At 39.6% G+C, this 24097-nt stretch overlaps 1 protein-coding gene across 6 annotated transcripts in view; it reads left to right on the top strand.

Moving 5' to 3' along the window:
• The first annotated feature begins 1547 nt into the window (after positions 1–1547).
• MIGA1 (mitoguardin 1) overlaps positions 1548–24097 on the top strand; it is a 148390-nt gene continuing 125840 nt past the window's right edge. For 2 of the 6 annotated variants that reach the window (XM_071217331.1, XM_058303332.2), the window contains exon 1: positions 4522–4782. In XM_071217331.1, coding sequence (XP_071073432.1) covers positions 4651–4782 — 132 coding nt within the window. In that variant the 5' untranslated portion in view covers positions 4522–4650. Of the gene's footprint in view, positions 1802–4521; positions 4783–24097 lie in introns of those variants that run through there. The other 4 variants (XM_058303333.2, XM_004472835.5, XM_004472834.5 and 1 more) reach the window with 4 other exon arrangements.

Genomic DNA, 24097 nt, shown 5'->3' with positions numbered 1-24097 from the left:
TACTTTTTGGATACTATTACTTTATTCGTGTTTATTGCACAGTTAAAGGCAATAATGTTCTTAAGAAAGTTACTGTAAGTTATAGTCATCATTATTATTGCTCTTCATATTAGGCCAAATGTTGTTTGGAAGTTGTGGGAAATAGGGAGGACATAGCATGGTTGAGATTGGGATAATAAACAAAAATAACCTTACAAATTTCTGGTTCTTTAAGTCCCATGAGCTCCATTTACTTTATAAGTGCAAAATATTTCCACAAAAAACTCAGCCTGTGCATTCTTAGTCATTATTCATCTAGTAATATCATACATTGGTATTATTTTTCTTTTTTTTTTTTAAAGATTTATTTTTTATTTATTTCTCTCCCCTTCCCCCCCAACCCCCCTGTTGTCTGATCTCTGTGTCCATTTGCTGCATGTTCTTCTTTGTCCACTTCTGTTGTTGTCAGCGGCACAGGAATCTGTGTTTCTTTTTGTTGTGTCATCTTGTTATGTCAGCTCTCCGTGTGTGCGGCACCATTCCTGGGCAGGCTGCACATTCTTTCATGCTGGGTGGCTCTCCTTATGGGGCGCACTCCTTGCATGTGGAGCTCCCCTACGCGGCACGGCACTCCTTGCGCACATCAGCACTGCGCGTTGGCCAGCTGTACACGGGTCAAGGAGGCCCAGGGTTTGAACCGCAGACCTCCCATGTGGTAGATGGACGCCCTATCCACTGGGCCAAGTCCGCTTCCAGTATTATTTTTCTTGTTTTCCATTTGACAGAATGGGAATTTTAAATGCTAATGGAAAACATTTCTAATTCTTGTTCCTTAGATAGGAATTGTAACATTTCCTCTCATGTTTTAGCTCTCCTTAAAAATGTGTTTTGACTTTTCTGCACAAATATGCTTAGCAAACAGAATTCTGAAATCTGTAGTTCTGAAGGAATTTTGTGGCTAGGACTGTATATAGAACAGAAACTTGGTGGGTTTTGTTAGTTTGTTTTTAAATTTTCTACTCCCCCATCCCCAACCCAGTTAATTTATTGTATATTAGAGGGAAACTCAGAGAAATTTATACCCCACCTAACCCATACACCCAATAACACAAATGGCTGTATTCACTATTCTTTGACTGCCTAATTAAGCAGAGAGCCTGAAGAAAAGTTAAAGAGGAATTGAAATCAGTAATAACTGCATCATCAATACAGTGTTGGAATGTCTCTTATTTGTTTGAGTGCTGAGGGCCTATGGTAGAGGTTCTTAATCTAAGATCCATGGATGGGTTTTGGGGGACTGAAATAATATATATAGACCTTATACATTATTAAAGTATATATTTTAATAATGTATGTATTTTTAATGTGTGTATGTATATACACATATGTATATATACATATATTTTTAAATAATGTATGAACTTATCTATGTGCATTTTTCTGAAATGCACGGAACGGTCCTAGATACCCTCGAAGGGGGATAGTTTGATACCATGTCTTAACAGCTTTGTGAAAGGATGCTACAGCTGTAACTTACGGTTAACATTCATGTAGTAAGGAGAATGGGCGGGGAAAAGAGCCTGTGCCCTAAACAAAAATGGCAGGAACTGCTTCACATGTAGCCTGACACGTGAAAAGGCTAGCAGGCCCGGGCCACTTTTCTCTCCACCATTCCACTCCTGACCCCGGAAGGACTCCGCTACCTGCGGCCAGGCTGCCTGTGGCTCTTTGCCGCGCTGCGGCAGGGAAGCAGGCGCTGGCTGGGTCGCCTCCGGTCTGCAGTCCCAGGTACCGGGTAGAGGAAGCGGGACGTGGGGGACGGGTAAGGTCGCGGCGTGGGGGAGTTGTTGAGGTAGAAGGGACGAAGCCGCGGGGCAGGGAGGGGCACGGGCCTGGAGCGCCAGCCTTAGACCTTGGAACTCGGGGTGCTGGGGGCGGAGAGCCCTCCACGACAGAGGGAGTGCTGAATCAGAGGGGTTCGCTGCCGCTGGGTTTCTGCCGCTCCGAACCGCAATCAAGTTCGGGGCGGCGGGGCGGGCTGGGAGCTGCCTCGCTGTTCTCCTTGGAAAAAGAGCAGTGGAGGAAGGGGGCGCGGGTGAACCTGCGGGAGTTGGGTAACTGGTGTGTTCAAGAGTTTCTACCTGGAAGCAAGAGATTTTGGGCAGTGAGTGATTTTTGAATGTGGAAGACTTTCTTTCAGGGTGCTTTCAAAAAGAATAATTTAGCATCATGATTGTGACGTCGGGCCCCTTCTGGAATAGTTGTTCATCTCTTCTTCTTGAGAGAGGACACCAAAAAATCTTGTTCTTGAACAGATCTTTATTATTATTGTTATATATTTTTTTATTGCAACTTAGATTTTTTCCTGTGTTTAAGTTTCTTCTTATAATTCGGTTGTATAGATTTATGTTTTAATTCATTTTTAAATGAAAATTTTAGATTTTCTTTCTTTTTGGATAATAAAATCAAAGTTGTAGAGTGTAATTTTAGGATACTTAGGGAGGCAAACTCTATGACACTTATTTTAAATTGTTAAGTGATTAGAATGGTGAGAAGAGGATAATATCACACAATAACGTATTATTCATGATACTTTAGATCCCCTCTATAAGTCTAAATAATCATGAAATTGCTTTGATGTTTATTTTAATTAATACTTCTCAAGCAACTGAAATGACTAGCTTTTTAATGTTATGTAATTAAACCTTAATATTGTCCTGTTTAGAATCACTTCCTCAGCTGAGGTACATAAAATGCAAAAATAGAGGGTTTTTTGGTAATTCTTTTAAGAGAACCACTGCAGCAAATTAAAGTGTATGCTTTATTTTCGCTTCCCTCTGTTTAAAATTTGGAACCATCTATTACTGAGAAAATTATTTAAGTTGAATTGCTTTCAGTAATTTTTTTTTTCTTTTTGCAGTACCGTACATGGGTTAAGATCCAGAATCTATTCAATTAGTAAAAATGTTTCTCAAAATGAAACTGTCAATTTTGGGAGTGAGGTAGAGAGAATACATGTACGTTTGTTTTCTTTTTTAGTATAGCATTTTAAAAATTTATTTATTTTTTATTTATTTCTAGGAGGTATTGGAAATAGAACCCAATAAAACTGTCAATTTTGGGAGTGAGGTAGAGAGAATACATGTACTTTTGTTTTCTTTTTTAGCATAGCATTTTATTTATTTATCTATCTATTTATTTCTAGGAGGTACTGGAAATAGAACCCAGGACCTTACACATGGGAAGCAGGTGCTCAACCACTAAGCTACAACCATGCCCTACTATAACATTTTAAAAAATAATACATAAAGGCAGTTACAAAAAATAGTACAGAACACTTGCAATGAAAATCAGCCATTCCCTGCCAATCTTCCCTAAACTCATAGCCTCACTCCCCAGAGGACCTCCACTCAGTATTTACATGTTTCTACTCTGTTTTCTCTATCTTTCTCAATAATATGTTCATATCATGATTTGGTGGTTGGAATAAATGTACTTCAGTTAGAACTCATTACACTGAGTTGTAATCAAAACATGGGTATGGGGATCAAGTTTATGCTCTGAGAGTGTTATTAATAAGAATCTTTATAAAAGGAGTGAGATAAGCCATGGTAACAATCACCCACCCTACAAGGTATTACTTTAGGAATGTGACTTGGAAATACCCAAGGCTTATAATCAAGGTGACTTTCATTTGAAAGGAAACTGCTATGTAATCAGTGGTTTTGATACATGTCTGGAAACATGGAGTCTAAAAAAAGAGAGCTCAGCTTATGAGAATTTGGTAATGGTTTATGCAGCATTATCTATGGAAAAGAACTATTGAATTTAGTAGGCATAATGGTTACTGGAGAATCCTACTCTGTGTGCACTGGAGATAGTTTCCATGCTTTTCTTGGCACAAACTTTTATTCAGGGAGGGTGTACTTTGATAGCATATATAAGAAGTCTGATTATAAATAAATAAATTTGTAAACTGATTTATACATCAATATTTTGAGTTTGTTTCGTGTGTGTCCAACTGGGTGGGTACACTGATAAAATTGAGTTTCTGGCTCCACAAAGTAGAGACTCAGACCGTGAGCTCTCAGGGTTCTACTGCCATAAGAATCTCTCTTTGAGTGACAGCTGCCTCCTTCATAGACATCTGACTTCTCTTTTTGAGTTCAATAGAGATAGCAGACGTTACTAAATGATATTAAGGCTCAAGTAAATTTGACTTAGAATATTATTTTCCTTCAGGTAAGTGTAATATCGTGACTAATTAATTGAAAAAAGTTTATCAGCTTTTAGACAGTAATTTAAAATCTACTTTCTACTCATTTCCTTCATGAAACAGCAGTAGATTTTAAATTGCTGTCTAAAAGCTGGTAGACTTTTTAACCGGAAAAAAGAGAATCTAGAATCTGTAGTTTTTTAAGGGAAAAGTACTGCCTGGACTAAGAGTTTTAATCTAGTCATTTTCTCTTTTACTACTTTGATGATTACTAAATGATATTTAGGTTCAAGTAAATTTGACTAAGAATTATTATTTCCCTTTAGGTAAGGGTAATATCGTGACTAATTAATTGAAAAAAGAAAAGAAAAAAAAAGCTGATTAAAAGTTAAAGTTTCAATTTGTGTCTCTCATTTGGTAAAGTAGCCAGATGTCTTTGTGACTGATGTATTTCTATGTTTCATTTAAGGAAGATTAGAAGAGGAATCATGTCAGAGGAAACTGTAAACGAATCACAGTTTTCCTTGAAGACAGCAGCACTAAGAGTGTTTGATCTTCCTCTGTCTTGGTACTATTCTCTCTGTCAGGTAAAAAAAGAAACAAACCCAAAGTTGAATAATAAGTTTATTGTTCAAGTATAAATGCTACAGAACATATTTTGCTTATAGTATTTAAATTCAATTTACTTTTTTATATGGTCTACTCAAATGTTTATTAAAGTAGTTAAAACTCAGTTTTTCCCTTTTTTTGGTTATCATGTTCCTAACTCTTAAAAGGGGATTTTATTGCTTTAAAAAACTTTCTCTATTTTAAGTGAATTTACATAGCCCATTACAATTCTTTTCAATGAATTTTGTTGTTTCAATAGACCAATTCTCATTATTACAATCCTTTTATTTTCATTAAAAATTTTTATTGAGATGTATTCACATACTGTACGATCTATCCAAAGTGTATAATCAATGGCTCTTAGTATAATCACAATGTTATGCATTCATCACCACAAAAAATTTTAGAACAATTTCGTTACTCCAGAAAGAAAACCTCCACAGCCCTTAGCAGCCCTTCCCCAGCCCAATGTAACCATTAATCTAATTTCATTTTTATCAATTGATTTATATTTATATTTTATATAAATGGAATCATACAATACATAGTACTTTGTGTCTGGTTTCTTTCACTTAGCATAATGTTTTATTTGCCTGATATTAACATCTTGTAGTATTAACATAATTTTGTTAAGGTTCAAAGAAAGACAATCTTATGTGTGTAATTTTACCCATATTCATATTTCACATGTGTTTTTACTATGCTATACAGTCCCATGTTCTCACTATTACAATCCTTTTATTTATTTTAATTAATTCGGGGGGGGCATGGAACAGGTGTAGCTCAAGCAGTTGAGCTCCCACCTCCCACATGGGAGGTCTCAGGTTTGGTTCCCAGTGCCTCCTGAAAAAAAAAAATGAACAAAATGCAAAAAATGTGGCTCCGTGGTTGAGCGCCGGCTTCCTACATACGAGGTCCTGGGTTCAATCCTTGGTCTCTGGTTCCTCAAAAAAAAAAAATTTTTTTTATTGGAGAAGTTGTATGTTTACAGACCAATCTTGCATTAAAAACAGGATTTCCATATACGACCCCACTACCAAACCTTGCCTTTGATGGAAGCACATTTGTTAAAATTAATGGCAGCACATTTTTGTAATTGTGCTTATGTTTTTTAAAGCAGGTTTATTGAGATATATTCACATGTGATACAACCTATCCAAAGTGTATAATCAGTGGCTTTAAAAAAAAAATCAATTTTATTGGTACATATTAATAAAGCATACAGTTCCTCTACTGTGTACAATTAATGGTATTTGGTATAATCATATAGTTGTACATTTATCACTTCAGTCATTATTAGAACATTTTCATTATTTCAGTGATAATAATAAACAAAGAACGGCAAACAAGTAAACAAGAAAATTCTTCACCTCTCTATCTCTCCATGCTTCCTGTGCTGTACATAGCTGCTATTTCTGCTATTCTTGCACAATTATTTATTTTTAAGCAGTTTTATTGAGATATAGTCACATACTGTATGATCTAACCAAAGTACATAATTAATGTCTTTTAGTATAATCACAGTGTTTTGTATTCATCACCACAAAAAAGTTTTAGATCTATTTCATTACTCCGCAAGGAAAAACTCCACATCCTTTAGCTGTCCCCTCTTAATCCCTCTATTCTTCCCCAGCCTACATAACCACTATTCTAATTTCATCTTTATAAATTGATTTATATTTACATTGTACTTTTTTCTTTTTGAGGTACAGGGGGCTAGGGATTGAACCCGGGTCCTTGTATGTGGGAAGCTGGTGTGGCTCAACCACTGAGCCAGATTGGCTTCCCTGAGTTGGTTTTATTGCTTGTTTTCCTTGTTATTGGTTTTTGTTTTTTTCTTAAGATTTATTTATGTATTTATCCCCCCCACCTCCCATTGTCAGCTCTCTGTTCATTTGCTGTGTGTTCTTCTGGGTCTTCTTGTATTCTCATTAGGTGGCTCCAGGAACAGATCCTGGAACCTTCCAGAGTGGGAGAGAGGCAATCATTCTCTTGCGCCACCTCAGCTCCCTGGTCTGCTGCATCTCTTATTCTCCTCTGTGTCTCTTTTTGTTGCGTCATCTTGCTGCACCAGCTCTCTGCATGGGCCAGCACTCCTGTGCAGGGCAGCATTCCTGCACGGGGCATTACTCCTGCATGAGGCAGTACTCTGTACAGGCCAGCACTCTGTGTGGGCCAGCTCACCACACGGGCCAGCTTGCCTTCACCAGGAGGTCCTGGGCATCGAACCCTGGATCTCCTATATGGTAGATGGGAGACCAATTGCTTGAGCCACATCTGCTTCCCTGTTATTTGTTTTCTTGTCATTTTTTCAGGAGGCCATGGGAAACTGAATCCAGAACCTCCCATGTGGGAGGCAGGCCTGAACCACATCTTCTCCCACATTGTAGTTATTTTTAAACAATAATTACAATTAATGAAAAGTTATTAAAGTAGTACTGTTAACTATCATCCAAAGTATATATTGTGTGTACGTTTTTCCTTAAATCACCCTATTAACACCTTATAATAGTGTCATACATTTATGATACATGAAAGAATGTTCTTAAATGTGTACCATAAACTATAGTCCATTGTCTACAATAGGTTTACTGTATTATACTGTTCTATGCTTTATCTTTTAATTTTTATTCTAGTAACAAAGTTTTACCTTTTAACCATATTCACCTATAAAATTCAATGCTATTACTTAAATATACTCACAATAATGTGCTACCATTACCACCATCCATTTCCAAACTTTTACAATCAACCGAAATAGAAAGTCTGTACAAATTAAGCATCAACTCCCTATTCTCTAACCTCAATCTATACCCTGGTAACCTATAATCTATTAATAGATTCTAACTGTGAGTTTACTTATTATCATTGGTTCATAACAGTGAGGTCATACAATATTTGTCCTTTTGTGCCTGGCTTATTTCACTCAGCACAATGTCTTCAAGGTTCATCCATGTTTTTGCATGCATTAGGATTTTATTCCTCTTTACAGCTGAGTAATATTTCACTTGAAGTATATATGACAAATCGTTTACCATTTATCTGTTGATGGACACTTGGGTTGCTTCTATCTTTTGACAATTGTGAATAAGCCACCTTAGTGTACAAATACCTGTTCAAGTCCCTGCTTTCAATACTTCTAGGTATGTTCCTAGTAGTGGGATTGCCAGGTCATATGGTAATTCTACCAAACTGTCCACCACCTCCATTTCGTCATTTTACACCACCACCAGCAATGAATGAGTATGCCTGTTTCTCCACATCCGCTCTGACACTTGTAGTTGTCTTTTTTTAAAAAGGAATTTTATTGAGGTATAGTCACATACCATACAATCCATCCAAAATGTACAGTCAGTGACTTTTAGTATAATCCCAGTATTGTGCATTCATTACCACAAAAATTTTAGAGCAATTTTGTCACTTCAAAAAGAAAAACTCCACATACCTTAGCAGTCACTTCTCACTTTCGCTGTCCTTCCCCAGCCTTATATAACCACTAATCTAATTCCATCTTTATAAATTGTTTTATATTTACATTTTATATAAATGGAATTATACAATATGTAGTACTTCGTGTCTGGTTTCTTTTACTTAGCATAATGTTGTCTTGTGTTTTTTTCTTCTTTTTTGCCTGATATTAACATCTTTTTTTTTTTTTTAAAGATTTTAAAATGTATTTCTCTCCCCTTTCCCTCTGGTCTCCCCCTGCCCTGCCCCGTTGTCTGCTCTCTGTATCCATTTGCTGTATGTTCTTCTGTGTCCACTTGCATTCTTGTCAGGCGGCACCTGGAATCTGTCTCTTTTCATTGCATCATCTTGCGGCATCAGCTCTCCGTGTGTGTGGCGCCACTCCTGGGTGGGCTGCACTTTTTTCACACAGGCTCTCCTTGCACGTGGGGCTCCCCTATGTGGGGGACACCCCTGCATGGCACAGCACTCCTTGCGTGCAGCAGCACTGTGCATAGGGCAGCTCACCACATGGGCCATGAGGCCCTGGGTTTGAACCCTGGACCTCCTATATGGTAGGCGGATGCTCTATCAGTTGAGCCACATCTGCTTCCCTGATATTAACATTTGTAACATTAACATACCTGTGTTCAGTTTTGAAGAAAACAGTCTTACATATGCAATATCACCCATGTTCATATTTCACATGGGTTTTTGCTGTTACACAGTCCCATGTTATATATTTTTAGCTTTCTTTTTAGTACTATACATGACCTTAGACTTTCCCTTTATACCACTGTCATACCCATATAATAGCACTACGTTACAAATACTATGATGTGCTTTTACCATTTCTATTCATGTCCAAAGATTTACAAACAACCTTTTTACCCGTTCTGCACAGATTAACTGTCAACTTTCCATTCTCTACCCTCATTTTTTTTCTAGAGATCTATATTCTAGTTATTAACTCCATGAGATTACACAGTATATTTAATTCGTAATAGCACAATCATTCAATATTTCTCCTTTTGTATCTGGCTTGCTTCACTCAACATAATGTCCTCCAGGTTCATCCAAGCTGTCATATGCTTTACAACTTCATTTCTTCTTACAGCTCTATGATATTCCATTGTGTGTATACATCACAATTTGTTTATCCATTCATTGGTTGATGGACACCTGGGTTGTTTCCATCTTTTGGCAATTGTGAGTAATGCCACTTTGAAGATAAGTGTGCAGATGTCTGTTCATGTCACTGCTCTCAGCTCTTCTGGGTATATACCTAGTAGTGGTATTGCCAGGTCTCATGGTAAGTCTATGTTCAACTTCCTTAGGAGCTGCCAAACAGTCCTGCAAAGTGTCTGTACCATTCTACATTCCCACCAACAGTGAATACATTCCTATCTCTCCACATCCTTTCCAGTACTATAGTTTTCCATCTTTTTTTTTTAAAGTGAATACTTTTTTTTTCATTTTAAAAACAATTTATTGAAGTATATCATTCATACATGAACATGTACAGACAATTAGTGTGTAGTAAAAGTTGTGAATTTATAAAACAATCATGCATAACATACTGGGCTTCCATGTATCACCCCACCACAAATAACCTTGCTTCCAAATTTAAGGTCCTTTGGGGAAAATTGAGAGTTGGGTGTTTTCTTTCAGTTTTCTAGAAAAAATTTTAATAGTTGTAACTTGGTCTTACCTGAAGGGAAAGTTGGCCCCGCTGAAATTCAAGCCATGAGACTCGCCTTGGAAGGGACGGGACTATGAGTAAACTCTAGACCCTACAGGCCCTTGAGTAAACTCAGGGATAGCCCTCGAGAGCGCTGAGTCACTGGCCGAGAATAGTATGCATGGGCCAAGCTGCCTTCGTGCCTCCCCCTCCCAACCTAACCAAGTAATCATAAAGGCCACCTTATATGGACATGTCGCAGTCCCAACCAATCAAGTAATGCTTCCGCGTTAGCCCTATATAACCCCTGCTCACCACCCCCTCCCTGGACAGTGCGCATGCGCCGAGCAGAGAGCAGCCGTTTCATCTCCTTCTGCCATTTTGTCTAGTAAATCTATAGTTACCATATATAGACATATTGCTGTCCCAACCAATCAGATAATGTTTCCGTGTTCACCCTATATAACTCCCGTCCACTGCCCCCTCCCCAGACTCGCTCGCAGATCGCGCATAAGCACGCGAGCCCTGGCTCCCCCGCTTCTGCCAATAAAGCTGTCTGCTTCTCCTGGCCAGTGGCTTGTGTGGGTTTGTAGCGCGGTCCCCCTTCGCTGACTAGCAGTCCCGGCCAGCAGTCTCCGGCGCACGGCAGGTGTGGTGCCTTGACAACCCGCTACTCACGAGGGCGGTGCGAGGAAGGCTTTGCCTCCCACCCAAGCGGCAGGGAGCCACGGCCGCACTTACCCTTGGGTCTTGGGTCTCAAGAGGGTCATTAGAATGATTGAGGGATACTTCCAGGTTCTGGGTAACCACAATCTATAGATTAAAACTTTTTTGAGGCTGGCACAAGGGTTGGGATAAATCACTCAAATTCTCTCATGCCCTTACTATTACTAAAATCTAATTCTGACACCTAGACTTTACCATTCTTTGTCTTTGAAGAATGTAAACTCAAAATGACTTTTGTGGTGACATGATAGAAAAACCCAATCATATAATTTATGACTTATCACTCACTCTCTTGAGTTCTTGAAAATTTAGTTAACAGAATGATGCCACAAATGAAGCTGATGCTGTAAGGTGTTTGCCCAATTTCTCTAATCATCAGTGCTCTCCCCAACCAACCCATTGAAATTTATACTCTCTGCTTTCTCTTTTCACATAAACTGCATTCCCTTCTCCTTATTAAAAGAAAATTGAATAGAAATAACTATGCAAATGTTTCCTCATGCCATTTGTTGGTCTCTAGTCTTGGTTCAGTTTTGTTTTTTTTTTAAAGATTTATTTATTTATTTCTCTCCAGCCCCCCAATTGTCTGCTCTCTGTGTCCATTTACTGTGTGTTCTTCTGTGACCGCTTCTATCCTTATCAGCGGCACCGGGAATCTGTGTTTCTTTTTGTTGCATCATCTTGTGTCAGCTCTCCGTGTGTGGCGCCATTCCTGGGCAGGCTGCACTTTCTTTTGTGCTGGGTGGCTCTCCTGACAGGGCACACTCCTTGCATATGGGACTCCCCTATGTGGGGGACAACGCTGCATGGCAGGGCACTCCTTGCGTGCATCAGTACTGCGCATGGGCCAGCTCCATACGGGTCAAGGAGGCCCGGGGTTTGAACCGCGGACCTCCCATGTGGTAGGCAGATGCCCTATCTATTGGGCCAAGTCCGCTTCCTGGTTCAGTTTTAATTTATATGATAAACTAAGTTATTTCAAGTAGCATTTCCTAGATACTGTTTTTCTCTTTGACATTGAACAATACATAATTATATCATTTGTATAATTTCTACTTTTGTAAGTATATTGTCCCAAGAAAGTATGTTTTGTTATATATTTTATGTATTGGAATATTTGTTCCCAGTAATTATGGCGGTTTATTTCTTATAGGCTAGGTCTTTTTCCTTTTTTTTTATTAGAACATTTGTATGCTTACAAACAGCCATGCATAATGCACAGAATTTGCATACATCAAACCTCCACGAACATCTTACATTGCTGTGGAATATTTGTTACAGATTATGAAAATACATGATCAGACTATTGCCTTTTCCATCTTTTTAATAGTGGTCATACTGATAGGTGTGAAATGATATCTCATTGTGGATTTGATTTACATTTCCTTAATTACTAGTGATGTTTAATGTTTTTTCGTGTGTTTTTTTGCCATTTGTATTTCTTCTTTGGATAAATGTCTATTTAAGACTTTTGCCCATTTATCAATTGGGTCGTTTGTCTTTTTACTGTTGGGTTGTAGCATCTCTTTATATATCATGGATATTAAACCCTAATTGGATTTATGATTTCCAAATATTTTTTCCCATTGAATCGGCTGCCTTTTCACCCTTTTAGTAAAGTTCTATGAGGTGCAAGTGTTTACTCTGGGGTAGTCCCATTTATCTATTTTTTTCTTTTGTTGCTTATGCTTTGGATTTAAGGTCCAAGAAACCATCACCTACCACAAGGTCTTTAAGATGTTTCCCTACATTTTCTTCTAGTGGCTTTGTAGTCCTGGCTTTTATATTTAGGTCTATGATCTATTTTGAGTTGATTGTTCTATAGGGAATAAGATTAGGGTCCTCTTTCATTCTTCTGGTTATGGATATCCAGTTTTCCCAGTACCAATTGTTGAAGAGATTGTTTTGTCCCAGTAATGTGGACTTGGAATGTTTGAAAACCAGTTGGCCAATGATGTAAGGGTCTACCTCTGAACCCTCAGTTTGATTCCATTGGTCGGTATGTGTATCCTCGTGCCAGTACCATGCTATTTTGACCACAGTAGTTTGTAATATGCTTTTAAGATAGATGTGTGAGTCCTCAACTTCGTTCTTTTTTCTAAAAAAGATTTATTTATTTATTTATTTATTCCCCCTTCCACTCCCCCATCCCCAGCTGTCTGCCCTCTGTGTCCATTCACTGTGTGTTCTTCTATGCCTGCTTCTATTCTTGTCAGTGGCATGGGAATCTGTATCTCTTTTTTAAATTTTATTTTATTTTATTTATTTATCTATCTATTTATTTATTTCTCTCCCCTTCCCCCCCCCATCCCAGTTGTCTGTTCTCTGTGTCTATTTGCTGCGTTGTCTTTGTCCGCTTCTGTTGTTAGAGGCACGGGAATCTGTGTTTCTTTTTGTTGAGTCATCTTTTTTTTTTTTAATTAAAAAAAAATTTATTTCTCTTCCCTTCCACCCCAGTTATCTGTTCTCTGTGTCCATTTGCTGTGTGTTCTTTTTTGTCTACTTCTGTTGTTGTCAGCGTCACAGGAATCTGTGTCTCTTTTAGTTGCGTCATCTTGCGTCAGCTCTCCATGTGTGCTGCGCCACTCCGGGGCAGACTGCACTTTCTCTTGCGCTGGGTGGCTCTCCCTACTGGGTGCACTCCCTGAACGTGCAGCTCCCCTACGCGGGGGACACCCCTGCATGGCAGGGCACTCCTTGCGCACATCAGCAGTGCACATGGGCCAGCTCCACACGGGTCAAGGAGGCCCGGGGTTTGAACTGCGGACCTCCCATGTGGTAGACAGACACCCTAAGCACTGGGCCAAGTCTGCCGCCCTGTATCTCTTTTTGTTGAGTCATCTTGCTGCATCAGTTCTCTGTGTGTGCGGCACCTCTCCTGGGCAGACTGGACTTTCTTTCACGCTGGGTGGCTCTCCTTACCGGGCGCACTCCTTGTGCGTGGGGCTCCCCTATGCAGGGGACACGCCTGCATTGCACGACACTCCTTGCGCATCAGCCCTGCGCGTGGGCCAGCTCCACATGGGTCAAGGAGGTCCTGGGTTTGAACTGGGGACCTCCCATGTGGTATGTGGATGCTCTATCAATTGAGCCAAGTCCGCTTCCCTCTAGATGATTTTTTTGCTATTTGAGTGCACTTTCCCTTCCAAATAAATTTGATAATTGGATTTTCCATTTCTGCAAAGAAGGCTGTTGGAATTTCGGTTGGGATTGAGTTGAATTTGTAAATCAATTTGGATAGAATTAACATTGTCATGGTATTTAGCCTTCCACTCCATGAAAACAGAATGTCCTTCCATTTATTTAGGTTTCCTTTATTTCTTTTAGCAAAGTTGTAGTTTTCTGTATAAAAGTTCTTTATATCCTTGGTTAAATTTATTCCTATCTATTTGATTCTTTTAGTTGCTATTGTAAATGGAATTTTTTCTTGCTTTCCTTCTCAGGTTGCTCAATACTAGTGTATAAAACACTCCTGATGTTTGCATGTTCATCTTGTTCCCTGCCACTTTGCTGAATTTGTTCATTAGCTCTGGTAGCTTTGTTGTAGATTGAGTCTTTCTATATATAGTATCATGTCATCTGCAAATAGGAAAGCTTTACTTCTTTCTTTCCTTCCAATTGGATGTGTTTATTTCTTTTTCTTTCCTAACTGCTGTGTTTGAAACTTCCAATACAGTGTTGAATAACAGTGGTGACACAGTGGGCATCCTTGTCTCGTTACACATCTTAGAGGGAAAGCTTTCAGTTTTTCACCATTTAGTATGATGTTGTTGGTGTGTTTCTAGGAATTTGTCCACTTCATCTCGGTTGTCTAATTTGTAAGCATGAAGTTGGTCATGGTATTCTCTTATTCTTTTTATTTCTGTCAGGTCAGGAGTAATGTCCCCCTCTCATTTCTGATTTTATTTATTTGCATCTTCTCTCTTTTTTTTTTGGTCATTCTACCTAAGGGTTTGTCAATTTTATTGCTCTTTTCTAAGAACTAACTTAGTTTTGCTAATTCTATTATTTTTTCATTCTCAATTTCATTTATTTCTGCTCTAATCTTTGTTATTCTTTCCTTTTGCTTTATTTAGGATTAGTTTGCCTTTTTTTTCCCCCCTAGTTCTTTCAGGTGTGCACTGAGGTTTTTATTCTAGCTTTTCTTTTTTTAACATAGGTTTTTTATTTTTTTTAAAGATTTATTTTTATTTATTTAATTCCCCTCCCCTCCCCCGGTTGTCTGTTTTCTGTGTCTTTTTGCTGCATCTTGTTTCTTTGTCTGCTTCTGTTGTCAGCGGCACGGGAAGTGTGGGCGGCGCCATTCCTGGGCAGGCTGCTCCCTCCTTCGCGCTGGGCGGCTCTCCCTATGGGTGCACTCCTTGTGCGTGGGGCTCCCCTACGCAGGGGACACCCCTGTGTGGCACGGCACTCCTTGCGCGCATCAGCACTGCGCATGGGCCAGCTCCACACGGGTCAAGGAGGCTCGGGCCTTGAACCGTGGGCCTCCCATATGGTAGACGGACGCCCTAACCACTGGGCCAAGTCCGTTTCCCTCAACGTATACTTCTTAAGAATGAATTATATTTCAATCAAGATATAAAGTGTTGAGCAAGATATAGACACAGTTCCTACCCTTATTGAACTTTAAGTTTGGCAGGGAACAGAGACCCTAAACCCATTCCCCCTCAAAAATAGATGTAATAAGTACTACGTTAGTGGGATAAGTCAATTTAACTCTAGCAGGAATTTTATGCTGAGTAGAGGGAAATAAAGTTATTGGAGCACAAGACTTGTACGTGACTAACAATTCTCTGTCTCCAGAGAACATTAGATGAGGGAGAAAACACGACAAGAACATTAAACAACGGCATCAGGTTATGGAGTGGGGAAGATTGTGAAATCTGAGTATAAGGAATGATGTCTTATTCCGATCTTTGTGTCCTTAGTACCTGGCCCGTAAGTTGATGCTCAATTAATGTTGAATGAATAGGACATTTGTCTAGTTGCATTCTGTCTGGAGGTAAGGAAATGAACTAAATCACCTCAAAAAAGCTCTCTGAGCTTTGTTTTTTCTAAACAAAGCAATAATATAGGAAGCAATTGACTATCCTCTGAGGAAAAAATATTAATAAGTAACAAAAAAGAGAAGTGATAGGCAGGAGTCATATTAGAGACTGTCAAACCTTGTGTGGGCTACATTACTTTTTTTTAAACAAACGATTTTATTGATACATATTAATAAACCATACAATTCATCCAAAGTGTACCATCAGTGGTATTTGGTATAATCACATAGTTGTGCATTCACTTAAATCATGATTAGAATTTTCACTATTTTAATAATAATAATAATAATCAACAACAAAAAAAAGACAAACGAAAATTCTTCACCTCTCAATCTCTCTCTGCTTCCCCTGTTGCACATAGCTGCTATTTCTGGCTATTCTTGCACAATTATTTATTTATTTATTAAGCAGCTTTATTGAGATATATTACATATTGTACGATCTATTAAAGTGTATAATCTATGACTTTTAGTATAATCATAATGTTGTGTACTCATCACCACAAAAAATTTTAGAAAAATTTCCTTACTCCAAAAGGAAAAACTCTATACCCCTTAGCATGCCTTCCCTAGCCCTACATAACCACTAATTAAAGTTCATCTTTGTAACTTGATTTATATTTACATTTTATATTAATGGAATCATACAATATGCTACACAATATATTTCACTTATAGTAAGGCAGTCATACAGTATTTGTCCTTTTGTGTCTGGCTTGTGTCACTCAACATAATGTTCATCCATGTTGTCATATGATTTATGACTTCATTTCTTCTTACAGCAGTATAATATTCCATCATATGAATACACTACAGTTTATCCATTCATTGATTGGTGAATACCTGGGATGTTTCCAACTTTTGGTAATCTTGAATAATGCTGCTTTTAACATCAGTGTGAAGATGTCTATTCGTGTCACTGGTCTCAGTTCTTCTGGGTAAATACCTAGTAGTTGGAATGCAGGGTCATGTGGCAAATCTATATTCAACTTTTTTAGGAACTGCCAAACAGTATTGCACAGTGGCTGTACCATTCTGCATTCCCAGTAACAGTGAATAAGTATTCCTGTCTCTCCACAGCTTTTCCAACACTTGTAGTCCTCAGTCTTTTTAATAACAGTCATTCTGATAGGTGTGGGATGATATCTCATTGTTTTTATTTACATTTCCTTAATCATTAGTGAGGCTGAGCATTTTTACATGCTTTTCTGCCATTTGTATTTCTTCTTTGGACAAATGTCTATTCAAGTTTTTTGTCCATTTTTATACAGGGTCATTTGTCTCTTTATTGATGAGTTGTAACATCTCTCTTTTTTTTTTAAGATTTATTTATTTATTTAATTCTCTCCCCTCCCCCCACCCCACCCCGGTTGTCTGTTCTCTGTGTCTATTTGCTTCGTGTTCTTTGTCCGCTTCTGTTGTTGTCAGTGGCACGGGAATCTGTGTTTCTTTTTGTTGTGTCATCTTGTGGTGTCAGCTCTCCGTGTGTGTGGCATCATTTCTGGGCAAGCTGCACTTTCTTTCACGCTGGGTGGCTCTCCTTACGGGGCGCACTCCTTGCGCGTGGGGCTCCCCTACGCGGGGGACACCCCTGTGTGGCAGGGCACTACTTGCGTGCATCAGCACTGTGCATGGGCCAGCTCCACACGGGTCAAGAAGGCCCGGGGTTTGAACCACGGACCTCCCATGTGGTAGATGGACGCCCTAACCACTGGGCCAAGGCCTCCGCCCTCTAACATCTCTTTAATATCATGGATATTAAACCCTTATCGGATATGTGATTTCCAAATATTTTCTCCCATTGAGTTGACTGCTTTTTTACCCTTTTGACAAAGTACTGTGAGGTGCAAAAGTGTTTACTTTTGAGGAGGTCCCATTTATCTAATTTTTTGTTGGAATTTTGTTTGGTATTGCATTGAATCTATGAATCAGTTTGGGTAGGATTGACATCTTCATGATATTTAGTTTTATAGTACACAAAGATGGAATGCCTTTCCAGTTTTTAGGTGTTCACTCATTTCCTTTAACATTGTTTCATATTTTTCTGTCTATAGATACTGTACTTCTTTGGTTAAATTGATTCCTAGGCATTTGAGTCTTTTTGTTGCTATTGTAAATGAAATTATTATTATTTTTTTTAATGAAATTATTTTTCCTGATTTCCTCCTCAGATTGTTCAATACTAGTGTAGGGAAACATTACAGATTTTTGCATGTTGACCTGGTATCCTGCCACTTTTCCTGAACTCATTTATTAGCTCAAGTAGCGTTGTCATGAAATTTCAGAATTTTCTAAATATAAGATTATATCCTTCACAATAGAGTTTTATTTCTGCTTTTCCCATTTGGGTGCCTTTTTTCCACCTCTAGCCAGAACTTCTAGTGCAGTGTTGAATAACAGTGGTGCCAGTGGGCATCCTTGTCTTGTTACCAATCCTAGATGGAAAGCTTTCAACCTTTCCCCATTGATTATGATATTGGCTATGGATTTTTCATATATGCCTTTTTACCAGTTTGAGGAATTTTCCTTCTATTCCTTTCAATTGATGTGTTTTTCTCAAGAAGGGATGCTGGATTTTGCTGAATGCCTTTTCTGCATCAATTGAGATGATCATGTGTTTTTTTTTCCTTCAATTGTTAATGTGATGTATTACTTTGATTGATTTTCTAATGTTGAACTAGCTTTGCATACCAGGAATAAATCCCACTTGGTCATGATGTATAAGTCTTTTGATACGCTCTTGGATTCTTTTTGCATGTATTTTGTTGAAAATTTCTCCATCTATGTTCATTAGAGAGATTGGTTGTCATTTTTTATTCTTGTAGTATCTTTATCTAGCTTTGGTATTATGGTAATGTTGGCTTTATAAAATGTGCTGGGTTATTTTCCCTTCTCTTCAATTTTTTGGATGAGTTTAAACAGGATTGGTGTTAATTTTTTTCAAAATGCTTGGTAGAATTCACCTATGAAGCCATCTGGTGCTAGACTTCACTCCTTGAAGAATAAGATTCATAATTACTTGCAACAACAATGAGGATTTGACATGCTGGCCTGTCTTCCTCTATTAGGCACTGCCTATGCTCTCCAGAGCTGTTGGGAGATTTTTTTAAATTAAATTTAATTTAATTTTAATTTATTGAAGTATATTATTCATACAAAAACATACATAAACAATAAGTGTATAGTAATACTTGTGAACTTACAAAACTAACATCTGTAACTTCACACAGGACTCTTTTAACTCACCCTGCCACAAATACCTTTCATTGTTGTTAAACATTTTTAACTAATGATTAAAGAGCATTGTCAAAATATTGCTACTAACCAAAGTATTTTTCTCCCAACCCACCCTATTATTATTATTTTTGTATTATTTATATATGAACGTACATAAACAATAAGCATATAGTAAAAGTTGTGAACCTACAAAGCAAACATGCATAACATCATACAGGGGTCCCATACATCAACCCTCCACCAACATCTTGCATTGTCATGAGACGTTTGTTACAAATTATGAAAGAATATTGTCAAAATCTTATTATTAATTGTAGTCCTTATCTTACATTTGGTGCACTTTCCCCCTAACCCATCCCACTATTATTTTCAAGTATATTTTTTATGACAGAAGTTGTAAACTTATAAAACAATCATACACATATAAAGAACTCCCAAACAACACCCTTCCATCAAAACACCAGAATGTGGTGGAACATTTGTTACAGATAAGATAATATCATCTGATTGTTACCACATCCATAGTTCACATCTGGCACACACCTTCCACACCGCCACATTATCAACACAGCACATCCCTGGCATAGATGCAAGAATACCATACTATCATTGCCAACCACAGTCCATAGGTCATTACAGTTGCACTTTTCCCATGCTTTTCCATACCCCCCACCCTGCAGTAGTGATGCACATCTGCTCTAGCTCACAGAGGACACTTGCATCTGTACCATCAACCACAAGTCTCATCCATCTCTTGGTCTACTCTGCTCTTCAGTTCTTAGATTATTCTCTAGCATTCTGTCAGTTGGCATTCATATCCCTAGACTACCATTTTCAGCCCTATCCCCATTTATAAACTAGCTGTTACTCACCCTTTATTACCATCCACTCTATACGTTTCCACACTTTTGCAGTAAAACTAATTAAAACTAATATATACATTAAACATCAGTAGTCCATCTCAGTCCTCCTCTTATCTCCTTTAAGAATCCACCACCTACCACCAGATCTTGAAGCTATTTTCCTACAATTTCTTCTAGAAACTTTATGGTTCTTGCTTTTATTTTTAGGTTTTTGATCCATTTTGAGTTAATTTTTGGATAAGGTGTGAGATAGAATCCTCTCTCCTTCTTTTGGCTATAGATATCCAGTTCTTTCAGCACCATTTGTTGAATGGACTTTTCTGCCCAAGCTGTGTGGGTTTGACAGGCTAGTAAAAAATCACTTGACCATACAGGTGAAGGTCTGTTTCTGAACCATTAGTTTGGTTCCATTGGTCTATGTGTCTGTCTTTATGCCAGTACCATGTTGTTTTTACCACTATAGCTAGGTAATATGATTTAAAGTCTGGAGATGAGGGTTTGCTTTTCCTTTTTAAGATGTTTCAGGACCACCTACCCTTCCAAATAAATTTAATAATTGTGTTTTCAATTAAAAAAAATGCTGGTGGAATTTTTATCAGGATTGCATATCTGTATATCAATTTGACTAGAATTGACATCTTAATGATATTTAGTCTTCCAATCTATGAGTATGGAATATTCTCCCAGTTATTTAGGCCTTTTTAAAATTTCTTTTAACATTGAGTTGCAGTTTTCTGAATGTAAGTGTTTTACATCGTTGGTTAAGTTTATTCCTATTTCAGTTTTTTTTTTTTTAAGATTTATTATTTATTTATTTTTCTCCCCTCATCCCCGCAGTTGTCTGCTCTCTGTCCATTCGCTGTATGTTCTTCTTCTTTTTTTTTTTTAAGATTTATTTTTATTTATTTCTCTCCCCTTCCCCACCCCCACCCCCACCCTTCCCCAGTTTTCTGTTCTCTGTGTCCATTTGCTACGTGTTCTTTGTCCGCTTCTGTTGTTGTCAGCAGCACGGGATCTGCCTTTCTTTTTGTTGCGTCATCTTGCTGCATCAGCTCTCCTTGTGTGTGGCGCCATTCTTGGGCAGGCTGCACTTTCTGTCGCCCTGGGTGGCTCTCCTTACAGGGCGCACTCCTTGCGCATGGGGCTCCCCTACACGGGGGACACCCCTGCATGGCAGGGCACTCCTTGTGTGCATCAGCACTGTGCGTGGGCCAGCTCCACACGGGTCAAGGAGGCCTGGGATTTGAACTGTGGACCTCCCATGTGGTAGGCAGACTCCCTATCCACTGGGCCAAGTCTGCTTCCCTGTATGTTCTTCTGTGACCACTTCTATCCTTATCAGTGGCACAGGGACTCTGCATTTCTTTTTGTTGCGTCATCTGGTTGTGTCAGCTTTCCTTGTGTGTGGCGCCATTCTTGGGCAGGCTGCACTTTCTTTTGCACTGGGCAGCTCTCCTTATGGGGTGCACTCCTTGCATGTGGGGCTCCCCTACGCGGGGGACACCCCTGCATGGCACGGCACTCCTTGCGCGCATCAGCACTGCGCATGGACCAGCTCCACACGGGTCTAGGAGGTTCTGGGTTTGAACTGCGGACCTGCCATGTGGTAGGCAGAAGCCTTATCTATTGGGCCAAGTCCGCTTCCCCCTATTTCAGTTTTATCTGTCATATTTTATTTTCAGCACTCTTTTGACACTTTTAGTTTTATTGATAAAATCTTCATTTCTAGACTCTCTTCCAGGCCTCTCTCCTGTCTTTTCTTTTCAGGCTCTAGCACACCCTTTAGTATTTTCTGAAAATCTCATCTCTTGGTTAGAAATTCTCTGAGTATCTGTTTATCTGTGAATATTCTAATCTTGCCCTCATATTTGAAAGACAATCTTGCTGGATATAAGATTCTTGACTGGCAATTTTTCTCTTGTACTATCTTAAATATTTCATACTACTGTCTTCTTGCCTCCATGGTTTCTGGTGAGAAATCAGCACTTAATCTTATTGGATATCCCTTATATGTTATGCATTGCTTTTCTCTTGCTGTTCTCAGAATTCTCTCTTTGTCTTTGGCATTTGACATTCTGATTAGTATGTGTCTCAGAATTAGTCTATTTGGATTTTTTTCATATGGGAGTATGCTGTGCTTCTTGGACATGGATATCTATATCCTTCAATAGGGTTGGGAAATTTTCTAACATTATTTCTTCAAATATTCCTTCTGCCTCTTTTCGCTTCTCTTTTTTTTTTTTTTTAAAGATTTATTTTTATTTATTTAATTCCCCTCCCCTCCCCGGTTGTCTGTTTTATGTGTCTTCTTGCTGCGTCTTGTTTCTTTGTCCGCTTCTGTTGTCGTGAGCGGCGCGGGAAGTGTGGGCGGCGCCATTCCTGGGCAGGCTGCACTTTCTTTCTCGTTGGGCAGCTCTCCTTACGGGTGCACTCCTTGCGCGTGGGGCTCCCCTACGCGGGGGACACCCCTGTGTGGCAGGGCACTTCTTGCGTGCATCAGCACTGCGCATGGGCCAGCTCCACACGGGTCAAGGAGGCCCGGGGTTTGAACCGCGGACCTCCCATGTGGTAGATGGACGCCCTAACCACTGGGCCAAAGTCCGTTTCCCTCGCTTCTCTTCTCCTTCTGGGACACCCATGACATGTATGTTTGTACATCTCTGGCTATCGTTTAGTTCCCTGAGACCGTGTTCAATTTTTTCCATTCTTTTCTTCATCTGTTCTTTTGTATGTTCACTTTCAGAAGCCATTTCTTCAAACTCACCAATCCTTTCTTCTGCCTCCTCAAATCTGCTGTTATATGATTCCAATCTTTTAAAATTTCATTTCATGCACCTTTCATTCCCATAAGATCTGCTCTTTTTCTATGTATGCTTTGAAATTCTTCTTTGTGGTCATCCAAGGTTGTCTTAATATCCTTAATCTCTTTAGCCATCTCGTTGAGTTTATTAAGATTTGTTTGAACATCTTTGATTAGTTGTCTCAACTCCTTTGTGTCATCTGGAAGCTTAACTTGTTGTTTTTTTTTTTTAAAGATTTATTTTTATTTATTTAATTTCCCTCCCCTCCCCCGGTTGTCTCTTTTCTATGTCTTTTTGCTGCGTCTTGTTTCTTTGTCCGCTTCTGTTGTCAGCGGCACGGGAAGTGTGGGCGGTGCCATTCCTGGGCAGGCTGCTCCCTCCTTCGTGCTGGGCGGCTCTCCTTACGGGTGCACTCCTTGCGCGTGGGGCTCCCCTACGCGGGGGACACCCCTGCGTGGCAGGGCACTCCCTGTGCGCATCAGCACTGCACATGGGCCAGCTCCACACGGGTCAAGGAGGCCCGGGGCTTGAACCGCGGACCTCCCATGTGGTAGACGGATGCCCTAACCACTGGGCCAAAGTCCGTTTCCCGCTTATCTTGTTCTTTTAACTGGGCCATAGCTTCCTGTTTCTTGGTGTGGATTGTAATTTTTTGTTGGTGTCTTGGCATCTGGCTTACTAGAGTATTTATTCTGGGGGCAGTTTTTCTCTTTAGTTTAGGGCTTCCTGTCCTTTCTTCCTTGCTGGTTGTGCACTAGGAGCCAAGGATGTAGTTGGTGCTATAAGCTGTGGAGGCTCAAGCTGCCCTCATTGTGCCAGGGACCAATGAACCTTCTCCCAACTTTCTCCTTTGCCAGGGATAGGGACAGAGTCACACCTGTGTGGAATAATCCAAGTTGTGCAGGCCTAGACTCTACCCCAGAGAGACTGATGAAGCTTCATCCCCTTTTCTCCCTTGCCTGGGGCATGGATGGAGCTGCAGGTGTGGGCAGCAATCTATGCAGTGTGGGTCCAAGATGACCCCAGTTGCCCCGGTAGACTTCTGATTATTCAGTCTATGCCAGCCAAGGGTACCTGTAGTTACCTGGATAGGCTGTGAAGGGCCCGCCAGCCTCCTCCCTGCCAGAGGTGGGGCTGAAACCTAGTCTAGGGCTGCAGGCCGATCTGGGTGAAAGAAACTTGTTCCTACTGTCACTGTGATTTTCAGCCAGCTGGGTTTCCCCCTCAGGCTGGGGGCAGAGTAAAAATGGTGACCATCAACCTCTTTCTGAATTGGACAGATTCACACCCTAGCTATTCCTAAGCTTATACCTTAGCCAGCCGGTTCTACTAATCAGTAGCTGAAATAGGTGGCCCACCATCTCCTCCTCCCATGTTTTGGGAAATGGAGCTTCCAATTCCAGCCACAGAATACCTGCTGGGGCAGCTTGCACTACCAAAGTAGGATAATCACTGGCCTCTGTGGCTTGGCCAGTAATTTCCTGGAGATGC

This window comes from Dasypus novemcinctus, chromosome 9 (genome assembly GCF_030445035.2).
Source record: "Dasypus novemcinctus isolate mDasNov1 chromosome 9, mDasNov1.1.hap2, whole genome shotgun sequence".
In the NCBI taxonomy this organism is placed as follows: domain Eukaryota; kingdom Metazoa; phylum Chordata; class Mammalia; order Cingulata; family Dasypodidae; genus Dasypus; species Dasypus novemcinctus.
The sequence above is the reverse complement of the archived record's forward strand: the minus strand, read 5'-3'. Positions and strand labels throughout refer to the sequence as shown.